The following is an 18,303-nucleotide window of genomic DNA, read 5'->3' as shown; positions in this document are numbered from 1 at the left end:
AGCATTGCAATGTTCCCTATGGAAATCTAAGTTGGAATGAACAACCTTAAGTTAAACATGATCAAATCAAAAATGATATTGCTTACTGAATAGAAAATAAAATAAAAAAACAAATGTAATTGGACTCCTTTTTGAAAACATCTAGAGGTGACTGACCATTTAATTTATCTCGCTTTTTCCTTTTGCTCAGTCAAGTTAGTTGAATGATTAAACCGAACATTTACATTAAAAACTGTAACAACTGTGGGAGAGAAGATAAAGTTTAACCAACTCTATGTGAAGTGTTTGATTACAACTTTATTAAACATTTACAAAATGCAAACAGTCACTCGTTTAACATATCACAGAGAGGACTGGAACTGGCTAAAAGTCATAGAGGGTCCTGTATGGAAAACCCTAATGAAACGCTCTCTCTCCTTCTCAATGGCTCCTTTACAATTGGAGCTGTGGCTGCTTTCCTCTGAAAATGATAATGATATGGAAGAAGCGGCCCTTATATATAATTAGGTAATCAAAAGAAAACATTTTTTTCCAGGTATAAATGAGATGAACCGTGCAAAAATCTATCCTGTTATTGTTATTTGCACTTATAATGCACCAGAAGCGCATAGGCATCGGTGCAGAAAGAAAAAAAAAAAAGCAAAGATGACAGCAAGTGTGAAAACAACACTAAAAAGGATTCAGCCAAAGACAATAGTTTTGACACACTTTCGACACATCCGGAGATGTGTTTCGGCATGAAGTGACAAAGGCAGCTTATTCCACAAAGGGGCAACCTGCGAGGAAAAGGACCGACCCAGCCCTCTGACTCTCTTACTCCTGGGGGCTAGAATACGGACTCCTTGACAAGATATGGTCAGCCTGGTCGAAGTACAGATCTTAACAATTTCTTTGCGGTAGGTAGCAGCCTGCCCATTTATGCATTTGTGCACTAATGTCAAAGCCATAAACTAGATACAGGCCTCCACAGAGAGCCAACGAAGACTCCTCCTGTGGAGGGAAATAGGCTCATGTCTCGGCATATTCTTCACAATACGTACCGCATCATTCTGAAGAACTTGAAGTCGCCTAAAGTTATTGCTTCTGGAGCACAGCATAAGGACATTGCAATAGTCCAGCCGGGGCATCAAAAGGGCATGAACCAAAGTGGCACAATTTGCCTCAGAAACAAAAGGTTTGACTAAACTTAAGAGTCGCTGTTAGGGAGAATTCTCCAGAATGGCTAATTTCCCTTACCTACCGAGTCCCTCAGCAGCTTTGCTGGATTTCTAGGATTTTCTTTTTCACCTGGTAAGAGTGTGAGCCTTTTTCCCCACTCTTAAATGTGTTTTTGCTGTGTGTTGTACATTTTGTGCTCATGGACTATGTCACCTACTCCATAGGCATCATCTTTTTACTGTGTGTCACACAGCACCTTTAGTGCAATGACACAGGGTTATCTTTTTAGACTTCCCACTTTAACCTTCATTTTCTGGGACTGACTGCTGTCTCCCAGAACATGTAAAGTTGCCATTGACTACTAGTCTTTTTAAATTTACAGACCCAGTACAAACTATCTTCCATAGAGTACTGGAAAGGGTTAATAGTTATCCCTTTTGTCTGTTTCTCATGGAACATTATTTTGTTCCCCTTTTTCTAAGATTTGGCTGGTAGCAATGGTATATACCATTTTTGTTTTACAGTGAGCTATAAAAATAGCCTCGGTATTGTTAGAGGCTATGGTGGCAGCCTCGAACTTTAATCCGCTGAAACCCTTTTAAATTCATTTGATTCTGGTAGGGTTTATTTGCCATTCCCAAACCAGGTTTGGTTCCTTTGTTCACCGTCCTTTGGCGGGTTTCTGCACAGAAGCCATCCTTAGGCGCCTGAGTGTCTGGGTGGACAGGATGTGAGGGAGGGGTTTGAGGCCCACTGCACAGGGTCTCCTTGGAGACCCAAGTCACACTCTAGTTTGATTGGCTAGGTGGCTGTCCTGCCAGGATAACCACCCTGCTGTGTGATTGACAGCCAGGCTGTGTGAATGGGGGGAAAATGCATAAAAAGCAGGTCTCTGGGATTTGGAAGGCAGAGTCGCCACTGGGTCGAGGGAACCAAGGAGAATCTGAAGGAAGACGACTGCTGAAACTACTGGACACCCCGGTGAAGCCCTGCTGAAAGTCCAAATTGCCTGAACTTCGACAACAGAGAAGATCTGCAAGGAATCATCTCCCCTTTTTGCATAGACTTGATTAAAGCTCAGCAGTTAGGAGAAGGGGACGGGGTGGGGACAGGGAACAACTCCCCCCCAACCCCCACAGGGCGACAGGGTCATGGGAGTGAAAGGAGAGAAGGTGGAGGTTGGAAGGGAGCCCAACATTCTACACAAGTCGCGGGCCTGCATTCCTGAAGGCCCGACTCCCAGATATTAGTTCAGTGTAAAAAGTGTGCCCCACCCATCCCTTCTGTGGGGCTGAGACTTTTCCCTGGGTTCTTGGTGGAGCTTCAAGTTTGGGCAGGCTTAGAGAAAGCTTACGTTGGCCTCCAGTGGAGAGCCATCCTCGGCAAGGCAGTGCCCAGGGACAAGGAATATGAGCTGTTTATTGTTTGGGGGTTGCTTAGAAGTTAGTGCCCAGATGGTGAAGCATGTTTCTGAAGTGAGTGCTGTGGTCTGGGGGTGATCCCCCTGTCTCGTTCAGCGGGGGCCGTGAAATGATGGAAAGGGCAGCCTGCGCGCATCGAGTGAGGCCATGTGGATCTACCTTTTCGGTGACATGTTGCAGTTCACAATTAAGCAAGAGTTGTAAGCTTAATATTGATTTTCCAATGGAGTTTTATTTTCTAGAGCAGCATGCAAAGCGCAGATAGAAGGACCAGAATGCAGCCCGTTTGACCCTTAAAACATAGATCCCCGAAAAGGAATGTTTGTAATAGCAAGATTTTAAAAAATCTGGTTGCATTTACTTTTATTTATCACCTAAAATAATGTCCTTCATGATATTTCTCTAGCAAAATCAAAGAAGCGTGAACTCTAATGCTGCTAGGTTCTAAATATCAAAACGTTTGTGCTGCACACAGGTCGTAGGCGAGCCCCCACCCCCCATCCCCTTCTAATCACACAGGTAATCTGCCAACGTTTTATATAATACATCTGGCTGTGTGCCTTATTATAAAGCATACATTTAAAAAAAGAAAAATACTGGTTCGGAATCACAGGGCATGTTTAACAGGTCAAACGCATTTGTGAACCCAAAAAGGCAGCCTGAGTACTGTCAGTGTGCAGATGATTCAGACATGGAAAATATGAAGCAAATACGCATGCAGATACCCACATTTAGGTACACACACCACGTGTGTAGAATCTGCACACAGACATGCAGCTAAATTATTGGGGCAGGAGAATTACCTCCAGTTATCGCCAATTTACATGTACAAAATGGCATTGCCTGGCAGGATTGGCAATGTACATATAATGCAAATGAGGGAGAGCCCCCTACCCCCCCACATACACACATCTCACCGATTCACAAACAAGGAGGAAGTCCTGGTCCTCCAGGTCGCATTTTCCTCCATTCCAACCTGCTGTCATTTTGGAAAATCGGCTGGGACTATTTCTACTTTCCTGAAATTATTTCCCTGCTAGTGTATCACCTCCCCAACTTTTTGAGACCACTTTGACGGGAATGTGAGCAGTTTAATTTTTTTTAACTTTTTAATTTCCTCAACAACTCCTTTGTGCAACAGCTACAATTTGGTGACAGGCACAGTTTGCTCACTGTTGGCATCCTGCTCTTTGTGAACCCCCACACGCCTGCAGCTTGCTTATGGCCGCAAGTGCAAAATGAAGTAGCTACAATGTTGTCCCGTCCACAAACATCTTTGTGCACTCAGCCCACAGTGTCTGATCGACATAACGCTGATGACAATTCACGAATGTTCTCACGATTTATAATAATGAATAATCCAAGTTTCCTTAAGCAATACGAACTACAAGTGTGCAGTTTTCATTCTGTGAAGATGTGTTGCATTGTTTTTCAAGCTAACATATGCATAAAGCAAACATCACTTCATTTTCACAATGTAGAAAATCATTGCTTACTGTGAAAAAGACAACAGCAGCATAGTGGCCATTCGCGAATTCCGTTGGAGACCGAAAGTGAAACCTTTTTTTTCCTGTCAGCCATATATTATAAGTACATATCCTTTTGGGATTCAATATATGACTCACACATGTGGTGTCTGTGATGCTTGTTCAGTCGGTCTTGCTTTCTGTCCTAAATAATCTCTCACTCTTTCACCAGTTTCACCTGGCCTCACTTCGTGTAGACTATTCCTCGGTTTTTGAAACTGTTGTTCACCTTGCTCTTTCTGTTTCTGCCATTTCTTGGATTGGATAGCCTCCTATTTCTCTGACGGATCGTAGAGTGTTCTCTGTATATGTCTGGCTCTTCCCTATATCATGTCTTCTTTTGGACTGAAATGCTGCTTCCTTTCAAATAAGTAATGGATCCTTTATTTCCTCTTTCGTCCATTTCTTCATCACATCACCAACAAACTCTCCACTACCAACTCCTGGATCCTCCAATACAATGTTTTATTGTTGCCTGCGTCCTGCAGATCTCCCTGCAAACAACCTCAAAATATTTAGTTTATTCTCTCGTTTTTACAGTTTTATGCATACAATCTTATTTAAATCAATAATTGTATATATTTATTTTATTTAAATTTGCATACATAGCAGGTCCTACCCAGACGTTCCCAAAGCACTTTGCAAAGTTCAAAAGGGAGGAGGAGACAAAGCAGTTGGAAGATTTCAATGAACAAAGGCTATTGAGGGAGGTGTTCTGGCAGGTTTAGCTGTGGGGAAAGCAGTGTTTTGATGCTTTCATCGAAGGTGATGATGCGGCAGGGATGGGGCGCACGATGGTGCTCCAGGTTGTGGATGCCCTTTGTTTGAAGACTTGTTGTGTATGCAGGTTAGCCTGCACAGTGGAATTCATGGGAGATTTTGGTAGCTTTTCAGGTGTTACTCTGGGTGATGGGTTTCAGTTTCTTGTGACGACAGAATGGGTATATGGCTTTATATACAATGCATAGTTCTTTGAAAGCAATCCTCTAGGGAGCTGGGAGAGAGCTCGGGAGATGTGTGTTTTGGTGTGAGTCTTGCTGTTGTGTTCTGTCTGACCTTTTTATAGAGTGAGAGTGCTGTTGTAGAGTTCAGTGAGGATTGAGGTTCCAGCTTGGACAGAACTACTGCCAGGATTGCAGCACAGAAATTGTCAGATGGAAGGATGCAGCTTATCCTGTATAGGTGGTGAGGCTGTGGTTTCCATGTTTTCATGATGGGAGCTATGTGGTGTGTGTGTGGGGCTATGTGTGGGATATCTGTGGTGAGTTCTGCAAAACAGATGAGGAGGTATTCTGTTTCGGATGGGTTGAGTGTAAGGAAGTTGATTGCTATCCAGGTGGTGATGGTGGAGAGACACTATCTGACGGTATGGAGCTCTCATGCGGATGATATTTGTAAGCATATTTGTGTCATCTGCGTATTGGTGAAAGTGGGTGTTGTCATTGCTCACGGTCTGTCTGAGGGATGCACTGGGTAGGTTGAAAAGCAGGGGAGATAGGGAAGATCTTAGTTGTGCTTTGCATTTTACTGGGGTGGCATTTGATTGAGGGGAATGGAGACAAAGCATGTCCTGTAAGTGAGGTAGGAGGTAAACCATTCAAGAACAGTGCCTTAGAGTTTCATCATATGGGATATGAGGTTTTGCAGGATGGTGTGTCAAAAGCGGTTGAGGAGGAATAGAATGTGGCTATTTTTCAACCCACAATTACTCTATCGCCGGTCTTTGGTGCTTCTAACTTCCAAACATTTATACATGTTCGCCTTTTTTACCTTGCAGGTTGAGAACATTGCATCCTCATTTACAGAATGTCTTATTTAGATGCCTGCTCCATCCTCATTGGTGTTCCCATCTGTGCTATCCACCTTCTATTATCCAATTTTCTTGCATCTTTTCAACACCTAGTTAAACCTAACAACCCGTTTTCGCTTTTCATGCCAAACACTGTACTCTTTGCATTAACTTGAAATTACGAATTTGTTTCCCTCACTCTGTATTTCCAATATACATGCATTTCACTCCTAAATCTAGACTCTCCACATTTCATATTGTTTATGAACTTTGTACTCTCAACCATTAGTGGTTTATTCTTTTCCATTTCTATTTTATGAGCCCACCTGAATTCCAGCATCTGTCCTCTTGTCTGACCTTTTCTTTGCTCTCCCAGCCACTTGCTCTCTCTCTGTGATATAGTTTTAAGATTTGTGTTCACTTGTATTACATCGAACCTTGCATATTCCTGCAAGTGCTTTTACTATATATGGCAACTATTTTCCAATTACTCTCTATATGCAAATATCCTTTAACATTAACATATCAGAGGTCTGCAACCTGCGGCTCTCCAGATGCTTTGGAATTACACTCCCATGATCCCTCACCACTGATTATGCTGGCTAGAATTGATGGGAGTTGTAGCCCAAAACATCTGGAGAGACATAGGATGCAGACCCCTGCCCTATATAATATAGTTTTAATATCTGTGTTCACTTGCATTACATCACACTTTGCATAGTACCTTAAGTGTTTTACTATATATCGCATCTACTTAGCATATACTCCCACTATATGATATCGTTTTAATATCTGTTTTACTTGCATTACATTGAACCTTGCATATTACCTTAATTGTTTTACCACATACTTAAACTTTTTAGCAATTAGAAGAGGGCCCTCACATAGCTCAAATAATGAATTATGTTGCAGCTCTTGTATATACAACACATACACTATTGTAGGCCTTGGTGATCCTCCTATGTGAAAATAACAATTTATTTTCTTCTGAAAGTCATAAATATGTGTTGAAGAGATGGTCTAGTGGCTAAGCTACCGCCTGTGGAACCCAGAGACTTAGGTTTTTATCCCTGCACTGATGTGTATCTCCCAGTTTCTGAATTGTAACTGTGTTTAATGTGAATATGTGTAAAACCAACTGTACAGTCTGCTGTCTAGTACTTATATGTATATATATACACACTACTAATCTCATTGTCTATGATATCCTTGCTTCTTAGATCCCACATACTATTCTGTTCTTTATGCAACAAACATGTTTAAATGTTTGATATGCTCTGCTTCTCCTCAGAGCTAGGTCTGTGGTATATCAACAATCTAAAACAAATCTATATGTAATTAAACCTCACTTATGTCAGGTAAATACACTTCATCATGCAATACTTCCCTCTAGTTTGAAACATTTGTTCTTTTTTAATAGTTATTCAGAACCAATGTACAGGAAAATGCCAAAACAGCCACAGCCAACCACAGAGCATCAGATTCAAGGAACCAAGGATGCTTTGATGCAAGACCTTGAAAGAAAGCTGCGTTTCAAAGACAACATCTTACAAAATGGAAATCAGGTACACTTTTTACACACAATCAGTGGAGAAGGGGAGAGTGACTTAATGGTGTGCATCAAAATGGAGCTTGCCACCTTTTTAAAGTTAAGTTACTCTTACCAGGTTTACGCAGGGTTGTTTTTATATATGGTTGTTAAAGAGAAAGACACAATGTGGGTACCTTTGATATTAAGTTTGGGATATAAATATGAAATTATATTCCCAGATACTCTTGTATTACCGTTTATTGCATTTAATTGTGTCCTCTAAATTGATCATTAATTGCAGAGTGTTTCCAGTCTAAAGTGTGATACCGTGGAACTACTTCCCTTAGTGGAATTCTGAGAAATATCCAAAGTAATGCAAAAGTGATTCTATTTTTCTAGCTACAAAAGGTTTTGTTCTCTTTCAAAATGCTCTTGGTGTGCTCAAATTCCACTTCACTTGTGAAATAAGTCAATCATGATTATGAATTGCTTCCTATGCCTTAATCTTTCCATCAAAATGTCTCTGAAACTACTATGATTTGTACAAGAATGTACAAAACATAATTCACACCTATAGTTGCAGATTTCACATTCTATTGTCCCTTTTCTGACTTTCCCTACCATGTAACAGATCAAAACCTGATAGCGATCTTTGCCTTTTTCACACCCTTTAAAACTGTTGAAAAATAGGTTAAATTCATCAGCAGTGTCTTGCACTCTTCTGATTCACAACAGCTTCCAAGTACATGGTTCATATGGAAATCATCACATACAATGCTTCATAATTCAAGATTCTGTCCATCTTTGCATGCATGTTTTGTTTTCACTAAACTCCGACTAGAATTATAGAGAAGCATACCAAAGGCATATGTATTAATTCTCAGAGCTTTTTCACCAGTCATGAAGGTAACTTGCACTATTCCTGCAACCCATTCAATGAACTCAAATCAGGTTAATGAGACAAGTCAGTCAGATGAGAGGAGCAGAATCGCTCTAACACAGCTTTTTGTCAGTAGCTTACATATTTTATGAATGATAGCCTGAATGGATAAATGGCGATTGCTGCCAATGTCCTACTGTGACTTGTGCCACCAATGGCTACAGCGACTGTGGAAAATATGGTGAAATGGCCAAATAACTCTCCTATATGTATGTGTCCACAGCTCCAACTGTCTCCTCTTCATATGTATACCAAACATTAGATTGAGACTACACTAGCTATCACTGAAACAACACTTTTGTGCCAGAACCTTAAAGGAGGTTTCTATCTTTTTTTAAATTTGAAACAGTACTCCAAGAAGGAAGTGGGAATGGAAAGCACATTTCCTTTGGCATTTGCTGCAAGCCACACAGCTACAGAAATGTCTGTCTATGGAAGATGTGCAAACTGATCTACATTTTGCACATCTACCCTTTAAGAATTGTAGATGCAATGCAGTATGACTCATAATGAGTTTGCATTGGTTTGCACAATAGTAAAAACTCACACATTATTTATACAGTCTGAAATTCGACAAGCACATGCTGTACTTTGAGTGATAGCATGTATCATCTTTTACATTACACATACTTAGATATTTGTATTATGAAATGTTTACATATTTCTTTGTATGCTCTGGATTTCCAATTTGGGCCAAAATGTTGAAACAATCTTCCATAAAGAAGCACAGAGGCAACATCAAGATAGTTTTTAGTTTAGTCTTTTTTAAATTAGCATCTGGATGAGTTTTATCCTTAACAATTTAGATTTATGTGTGGTCTGTTAACTCCCTTAAATGCAAAGCCAGCGAGAAGGAGCTGAATTAATTGAATCCTATGAGGCTTACCCCTATGAATACGGAAATTGGGCAAGGAATGTCTTAGTCAGTAGCCTGTTCTACCAAGAATAGCCTGAGCTCTATAGGATAAGAATAGACATGTATTTACTCACCTGTGATGGACACTCTGAGGCGCATTTCTCTGAATTTGGTAATCTTATTATTGTTCATTGCCCTCGCTGGCCATCCTTTGCTTCACAACCTCAAGGAGAAGGTTGTCCAATTATTTGTCCACATAAGTGCCCAAATTACCCACAAGTGGTCTGCACTACCCCTTTGGTTTTTGGCAAACTGATGTAAACATCCCATCCTGCTTCTTATCCTATTATGGATGGTAACTTTTGAACCACATTAGTCAATTGAGCTATTGTTTCCTGCAGCAGAGGTATGATAAAGTGTCTCAGTGTGCTTTATATATTTGTGTAGTGCAAAGTGTTTCAAAAGTGCCTTGCAGTCAAGCAGTGAGGGCTACTGGAGCATTATTGACTTGGAGCATTTTTTCTGTGAAAACCTTGTTCTGCTTGGAGCCTCTACCATCAACACTTTTGCCTAGGTCATTTAAAATCCCCACCACAGCGCGAAGCGCGCATTGTGCAAAGTGCTTCAAAAGTGTCTTGCAGTCTGCGGCTCAGTGGAGAGGTGGTGAGCTTATTCTTACTTTTGAAAGCTACTTCATATCGTAATATAATATTTTGATTAAAGACACAACATGTTTATAAGCTCTGTAAAAATGCAAGGCAAAGTGAAAGTAAAAACAAACAAATACAATTTAAGGAAAATAAATGCTGGTGATAATGCCCCACCTGTAAAAAGCAGTAGAAAGATCTCAATGCAGTAGCGCATTAAGTAACATGCAGACATCAGATGATTCCACCTGTCCCTCCTAATGTTTTGTGTGAAAATATTCAATGGCGAAAATAACAGCTCTAATGAGTTGGGTCTTAGCCCTTAAATGTGCGGTAACACTATTACAGTCACTTTGAAGAGTTGGCTCAATCATGAGTCGGACAGTAAATGGGAGTTTTACCTCCAGCCTTTTGCCAGAGGTAAACCTTACTGCCTGTTTTCGATAATATTTGGTGCTATTACTGCCGGTGTTAATAGCGCCGCTCAACCCCATTGGGTCCAATGGACTCATTTGGGAATGGGAACTTACCGCTACTAATAGCACCAGACCAAGTAGCGGAAACGCCAATTGCCATGTCGGTATCCCACCGGGATCCGCCAGACTCCTGATAAGGCCCTAAGTCTTCAAACATTGATAATAATTCTCTTTAAGAGCTTTGCTACTCACTACAGCAGAATATTACGAGTGTACTCGAGAAAGATTGTACTGAAGAGTTGGACCAAATGCCTCTACTTAATGAAAATGAACTATTAATGGAGGGGCAAGCCCCCCAGCAAGGAGTCAGTCAGAGACTCTCTGCATCCTCCAATTTATTTGTGGAACATGACGAGTCAGAAAACCTAAGTTAGGAAAATGAGGTGTTTCTTGAAATGCATTCAGCTATGATTACTATATAATTTGCAATTGAAATATTGCTCAAATTGTGTCAGAAAATTCACAAAAACTGAAAAAGCTTTAAGTGAAAATGGGCAAATCGCAAAGTGTTTGGCGGAAATAAACCTAAATGAGCTGATAGCTGTTACCAAGGTTATAAATGAACTGGAGTTGTTGGTATGTCCGCAGGTGGGAAAACAAATAGAGCAGAATATTCAGAATGATGAAAAAATAAATGCAGTGTCAAACAGATCTATTGCATCTGATATAACGTCTGAAATGTATTTGACTCGCAAGCAAAGACACATGCGCAAACGGCAGAATACTCAGTGGTTTAATAAAAAACGGCCGGTGAATCTGTGTTTCTGAAAGTGTGGTTAGCCCTAAAAGTTCACAAACTGTGCATAAACAATTGAAACAAGCTAGAAAAAGGGCAATCCGAAAATAAAAAGGTTACCCAAAAATGCTGGTACACTGACTGGATGGTTGGTCAAAGAAGGTGAATTATGAGAAGATCAGATAGATGAAAATGAACACACTGAAATGGATTTGAAAGTAGCAGTATAGTGTATGAGGACCAATGTTCCACGCCACAGCGCCCAGTAAAATCTAGGGCCATGACCCTGGGAGCAATGCGGATGGAGATGACACTTGAATTGAAAAAGACTGCCTCCATAATGGAGAAGGATAGGAAGATTTGTACTATCAAGTGACTCCATTTGGAAAATTAAAATAAGTAGATTAATCAGTCAGATTTATTAAATATACTGCAAAGTATTCCTCCATTGCGTGTACTTGATACACGCAATTTTGACTTTGTGAAACCACAGAAATGTGCACATCCTAACATCTCTTACATCCACTGTTTTTCGACTGAAACAGCTACCATGATTTGCCCCCATTATGCAAAGAACGTAAAATTGCGGTATGAATTGGATGTAGAGGAAGGGCAACTCGCTAAAATAAATAATATGAAGGAAAGTAACCCCATAGGAAATTTGACAATAACAAAATTTGGAGGGAAAACAAAAACTCGGAATGTGTCCCAAAACGATCATCATAGTGTATTAAATTGGCAGATGGATTCTTTATCCCCTAAAAAAGTGCCACAACCATAAAGATGGTCCGTTTTGACTTGGAACACACGTGGCTTTAGGCATCTCTTGAACATGTCAGGTTCACTTGACACCTTGTTGAAAAATGATATTTTCTTATTGCAGGAAAGCCGGTTAACATTTAGCTTCTATGTAGATGGATATCAGGGTTTTCAAGTGTCAGTTAAAAAGGGTGATAGAGGCAGGCCTCGTGTGTCACAAGTCTCTCCCCTTCTCACCTGATTTTCCTGTTTGCTTGCGACCTTCTTTTGTGACTTCTTTCGCATGGTCCGGGATTTGTATAACCCGTGAGCGGGTCTTTGGATTCCAGCGTGCTTCATTCAGATTGTCCAGGACGGAATCTGAATCCAGGACGGAACCAGGCACGAACGATATCTGCCGTGACTCGAGCACAGGCGTAAATCCAGGAAAGTTCGGTAAGGTTTGAGGGATGAAAGGAAAGGAGGAGGAATCAAGGAACCGGGATACAGAAATCAGGAAATTTGCCCTGAGCGAACTCCGGCAGCACATGTCCAGCTACGGCGAGCAGTAGCGTTGAGACGCGCAGAGCCGCGGGGGGGGCGTCTGTTTTAGTAGTGCGCCGAGCATGGTGCGCAAAGGCTGGCAAGCTGCGTTTCGTATTCGACGGACATGTTGGGAGGGTTACTGCATTCAGTGCTCTATGGGTCAGGGACCCACAAGGTCAGAAGGGACGCAGGCGACGGTTCATGGCAGCATGCCTCCTCTAAAGGCCAGCTCCTCTGGGTTTGCCTGGATGGATAAGGTGGTATCTTCGAATCAGCCTGGGGGCATTCATGTTTGACATGGGTTCCCAGGTGAGCTCACTAGGTGGATATCCTTTCCATTCGACCAAATATTGTAGCTGACCACGTCGGTACCTGGAATCACAAATTCTGGAGACGTCGTATTCGAGTTGGTCATTGACAATCACTGGAGTAGATCTTGGAGCAGTTCGAGAGGGTTGAACATATAGTTTAGTTTAGTTTATTATTTAATAATGCGCTCCAAACCCTGGGGTAGCCGGGCGCAGCGGTAACAAGAATACTTAAGCTTGGTTACATACAGTAGATGCATACATACAGTATTTACAGTACAAATATACAAGCTGTCGGAGCATCACATCACACAGGGGGAATAGAGATAGTCTAAAGTACAAGTTTCAGGATAGTGCAGTTTTCAGAATATTTACATGCATACATCCAGGGTCTAAAGCCGGGGACCAGGTTGGTGGGTGTCATTGGTCCAGAGCCAACTTTTCACTTTACATCTGAATCTAGAGTATGGCTCATCATCTCTTAATGCAGACGGGAGTGCATTCCAGGCACGGGCAGCTCTAACAGGGAAGCTCGCACTGCCCGATTTTGTGAGTCTGAATATAGGGGTTTCTAGCAGAAGATGGTTAGAAGCTCTGGTGTGGTGACTGGAGGATTTTGTAGTCAGTGTAGCCGAGATATATGTTGGCACAGTATTGTTGAGACCTTTGTAGGTGATAGATAGCGTCTTGAGGAGAATTCTGTCACTAATTTTTAACCAGTGGTGGTCTTTCCTGATATTAGATATATGCTCTCTGCGGGGTATGTCCAAGGCTGCTCTAAGAGCATTGTTCTGCAGTATTTGCATTTTGTTTATGACAGTTTTATTGGCACCTGCATATAGGGCGTTGCAGTCATCTAATTTAGACATTATTAAGGCATTGGCTAGTGTGATACAGTTCGTTTTGGAAAGGTAGGGTCTGCAGGCCCTGATTAATTTGCAGGTGTAGGCTGTAGATGAAGCCAAGGAGTTGACTTGTTTTTTAAGAGATAGTGTGGAATCAAGGTAGAAGCCTAGTGTTTTTACCTCGGTTACCACCTTGATAATATTGCCATCTATATTGAAGGCCGTGTAGCTGGGGCTGAGTTTTTTGAGGTTAGTGTCGGAACCCAGGATCAGTATCTCTGTTTTGTCGTCATTCAGGAAGAGGCTGTGGGAGGCCATCCATGCCTGAATGAGGAGGTAAATCTTGTTTACTAGAGCTGTGTCTGCGACAAAGTTGCCAGAAAGTGGTATGAGGATCTGCGTATCGTCCATGTTATTAGTATAAGTTACCCCCAGTCTGTCAAGTTTGTCGAAGAGTGGCTTAGTGAAGATGTTGTACATTGTGGGGGAGACACATGAACCTTGTGGGACACCACAGGTGATTTGTATTGGGTCCGCTGAAGCTAAGGGAGAGAACACTCTCATCGTACGGTTGGCTAGGAAGGATTGTACCCAGGCTATAGCTTCACTTGAGAAATGGGCAGCAGACACTAGATGCTTGCATAACACTGCATGATCAACCAGGTGGAAGCCCGCCGATAAGTTGAGGAGGAGGAGCATAGCTGTTTTACCTTTATCCTTCAACTCGTCGATTTGTGTCTTAAGATCAATTAAGGCTGTTTCATTACCGTGTTGTGGCCTGAATCCAGATTGGTGTGATCCTAGTAGTTGGTTCGTTTCCAAGTATTTTTGGAACTGGAGGTAGGCTACTCTGTCAATGATTTTAAGGAGGAACGGGACCGTGGTAATGGGCCTATAATTAGTGGGGATAGCTGGGTCAAGGGTCTGTTTTTTGAGGAGAGGCAGTACCCATGATTCTTTGAGGTTGGAGGGCTAAAGGAGGCATTGATTAGCTTAGATATGAAAGGTGCTAATTCTCTAGCTGCGTCCTTGATTACTTGTGCTGGGAAACTGTCACCATGGCAGTTCGATGGTTTCAGAAATGAAATAACATTTTCAGTTTCCGGTATGGAAATGTTGGTAAACCTAAATGGTTTACAACTACTTAGTCCATCTGTACTTGGTGAATCTGTCAGAGGGGTGGTACGAGTTCCTGTGGAGCTCAAGGTGGCTTTCTTCTTTGCAATTTTGGACTGTAGAGTTATTATTTTATTTGCTAATGCATTTTGGATGCTAGTGCACCATTGTTTGTCCTTGGGGACATTTTCCGTGGGAGCAATTGGGTTTTCCATTTCCCGGAGGATGGAGAAGAGTTCTTTAGAATTAGAGTTAACTTTGCTGATTCAATCATTGAATGTATTTTTTTAGTTTGGATTATTTCTTTCTTGTATTTGTTTGCAAGGTTGGCAAGTAGAGTTTTATTCTCAACTGAAGTTGAGTGCCTCCAGATTGCTTGGAGTTTGCGTTTTTGGATATGTAGTTCTTTGAGGTGGGGGTGAACCAAGAATTGAGGTGTGATTCTTGTTTACTTTTACGTAGTTTGATAGGGGCAATAGTGTCCAAGGCTTTGGACATGGAGATGTTAAATGTATCAACTAGCGTATTTGGGTCAGGGTTGTTGGCGCTAGCAGTAAGAGCTGGTAGGAGGAGAGGGAGTAGTTTTTCAACCGTAATTTCGTTTTTGCTTCTGGTAGGCATAGGTGGTACTATTTCACAAGTATCTGCTTTAAAGGGTTCTATAATAGATGAAAAACAGATAAGGTGGTGGTCAGTCCAGGTTTGAGGTATGATGTTAGCGATGGTGGTAGTGCAGTTCAGATTGGCTATCCAATCTAGTGTGCGTCCTTTTATATGTGTGGGAGCTAGGACGTTTTGTGTAAGGCCATGTTTGACTAAATTTGATTGGATAGATTGGGCCTGTTTGTCCTCAACATCATTAAATCCCAGGTTAAAGTCACCTAGTAATAGGAGCTAGGTGGAATCTGTGATGTTCTTAGTGAGGAGGCTGGAAAGGTCTTCCTCAAAGTTCCCTAGTGGGCCAGGTGGTCTGTACACCAGGAGAATAGTTAGTGTACTATTATTAGAGATGGGTAGTTTAGCTGAAAGTAGTTCACAAGTTGTGATGGCTGGTGGTGGGGTGAGTCTTAGTGCTAATTTAGTTTTGGCAATAATAGCCAGGCCGCCACCTCTCGAGTTGGGCCGGTCGACTCTAAGTATATTGTAGTTGTCTGGTATGGCAATCATAAGTGCAGGACCTGCCGCATCATGGAGCCAGGTCTCAGAGACAGCCAAAAAGTCTAGGTTATCCGTAGTGAGTATGTCGGCAATTTCTGTGTTATGTGCTGTGAGGGACCTCACATTGATGAGTGCTTCTGATAGGGTGGGAGTGGTATTTCTTTGTTGAGTGGGTTTTAGTTTGGGGTGCTTGGATCTCTTCTGGTTATGAGGAGCGTAAATCTGCATTTTAGGGGGTCTTTCAACATCTGTGGCAGTTATCTTGTGGCTTCAACAGAGAAGTATGGAAGACTGGGTGGATCCTTTTCCATGATTCTGGTAGTCGGAGTCGAAAGTCCACTGGATTGACGATTTCTTTTATAGAAAAGGGTCCGTAATACCTGGGAGCCAATTTATTTGGTTGTAGGTGACATGGGAGGAGTTTTGAGGATAATCAGACCTTATCGCCTATTGAATAGGAAGGTCCAGGTCTTCTTTTGGAGTCAGCATAATGTTTAACGTCTCTTCGGGCCTTTTCTAGGTGTTCTTTAGCTTCTTTGTGCACATTGATTAGTGTTTCAATCGAGGAATCGACCGTAGGAACTGGGGTTGGATGTGGAAGAATGGACGGTAGGATTGAAGGATGAAATCCTTGACTACAGAAAAAGGGACTGGTTTTGATAGCTGAATGATCCGAATTGTTGTATGCGAATTCGGCCACAGGTATTAAGAGTGACCAATCATCCTGGACCCTGGTGGCAAAGCAACGAAGATATGGTTCCAGAGTTTGATTTACTCGCTCAATAGCTCCATTGGTCTGTGGATGATAACCAGAAGACAAGGCACGCTGGATTCCCAGTATACGGCATAACTGTTTCCAGAACTGGGATATGTACTGAGGCCCTCTGTCAGAAATGATCTTGAAAGGTAGCCCATGCAGCTGGAATATGTGTTCTAAGAAAATCCCAGCAAGTTCGGATGAGGAAGGAAGTTTGTTTAAAGGCGTAAAATGGGCCATGTGTGTGAACAGATCAATGGTAACCATTATGGTTGTGTAGCCTCTGGAGGACAGTAATTCTACGATAAAATCTGTGGCAGTGACTTCCCAGGGTCTTGTTGGTATTGCTGGTTGGAGCAGGAGACCTGCTGGTCTTTTATTGTCATGTTTGTTCTGATTGCAGACTGCACAAGTCTGGACATGAATCTTGATATCGTCCTTCATCCTGGGCCACGGAAACTGTGTTTGTATTAGATGAAGGGTGTTGGTAACGCCACAGTGTCCTGAATGGAAGGTATCATGACATAGGCTTGTGATCTTTTGTCTCAATCCAGGAGTAGGAATAACCAACCTATTATCTTTGAATAGATATCCGTCCTTTGTTTTAAGTTTCCATAGGTTGTTTCTCTTAAACTCCTTCCATGGTTCTGAGGACTGAGTTTGGATTTGAATATCCTCCAGGAGAGTAATTGCTTGAGCAACAAGTGTTGGGGAACATCTTAGGAAAGGTCCGATCTTCAAGGGTTTCATAGTCAGGATGTCTGGATAAGGCATCGGCCATAATGTTGTGTGTTCCAGGGAAGTGATGGATTTGGAATTAGTATTGGGCAAAAAATAAGGCCTAGTGGGCTTGGCGACTGTTTCTACATTCTAGGGATTGTAGGACTTGGAGAGTCCGATGGTCCATGCGGACTTGAACCGGGTGTTTGGCTCCCAGAAGGAGATGACGCCAATCAGTGAAGGCCTGACGGATGGCTAACAATTCCTTCTCCAGGACGGAATAATGGGTTCCATTGGGAGTCAAAGTGCGGGAGAGATAGGAGATGGGGTGTTCTAGTTTGTCTCCAAGTTCCTGTTTCAGGACTGCCCCAATGGCGTAGTTGGAAGCATCAGTTTCAACAATGAAGGGTCGGTCTGTGTCAGGTTGAGCAAGGATGGGAGCTTGTGTGAACTCCGACTTTAACCGTTGAAGCGCCGAATCTTGGACTGAGGTCCACTGAAAAGGGGTGTCCTTCTTTAATAATGTAACAATAGGATGAACAATCTCCGAAAATGCTGGAATAAACTTTCTGTAGAATTTAGCAAGCCCCAGGAAGGATTGGATTTGCTTTACGCTATTGGGAACAGGCCAAGAGAGAATGGAATCAACCTTCGAAGAGTCCATTCCAATCCCCCTTTGGCTAAGAACGAATCCGAGATAGTGAACAGTAGATACATGAAAAAGGCACTTCTCGGGTTTGGCCAGGAGTTTAAGTTCCCGTAGACGTTGTAAGACTGCCCTTACGTGCTCTTCATGTTTTTGATGGTCCTTGGAGTAAATCAGTATGTTGTCTAGATATACAATGATGAAGAGGAACAGCATATCAAAAAATACCTGATCCATAAAACGTTGGAAGACTGCTGGGGCATTAGCAAGTCCAAAGGGCATAACTAGATATTCAAAATGGCTGAAGGGTGTTCTAAAGGCTGTCTTCCATTCGTCACCTTCCTTTATACGAATAAGATGGTAAGCGCCCCTGAAGTCTAGTTTTGTGA

The 18,303-nt window shown here is 42.0% G+C and overlaps 1 protein-coding gene across 5 annotated transcripts in view; it reads left to right on the top strand.

Annotated features, from left to right (window-relative positions):
• Positions 1–18,303, top strand: part of MYOT (myotilin) — a 546,673-nt gene that overhangs the window by 407,700 nt on the left and 120,670 nt on the right. For all 5 annotated transcript variants that reach the window (XM_069652618.1, XM_069652622.1, XM_069652620.1 and 2 more), the window contains one exon: positions 7,315–7,459. In XM_069652618.1, the coding sequence (XP_069508719.1) occupies positions 7,315–7,459 (145 nt within the window). The remainder of the gene's footprint in view (positions 1–7,314; positions 7,460–18,303) is intronic.

This window comes from Ambystoma mexicanum, chromosome 3p, assembly GCF_040938575.1.
Source record: "Ambystoma mexicanum isolate Mex_15411 chromosome 3p, UKY_AmexF1_1, whole genome shotgun sequence".
NCBI lineage: Eukaryota > Metazoa > Chordata > Amphibia > Caudata > Ambystomatidae > Ambystoma > Ambystoma mexicanum.
Note: the sequence above shows the minus strand (reverse complement) of the source record. Positions and strands in the feature narration are given on the sequence as shown.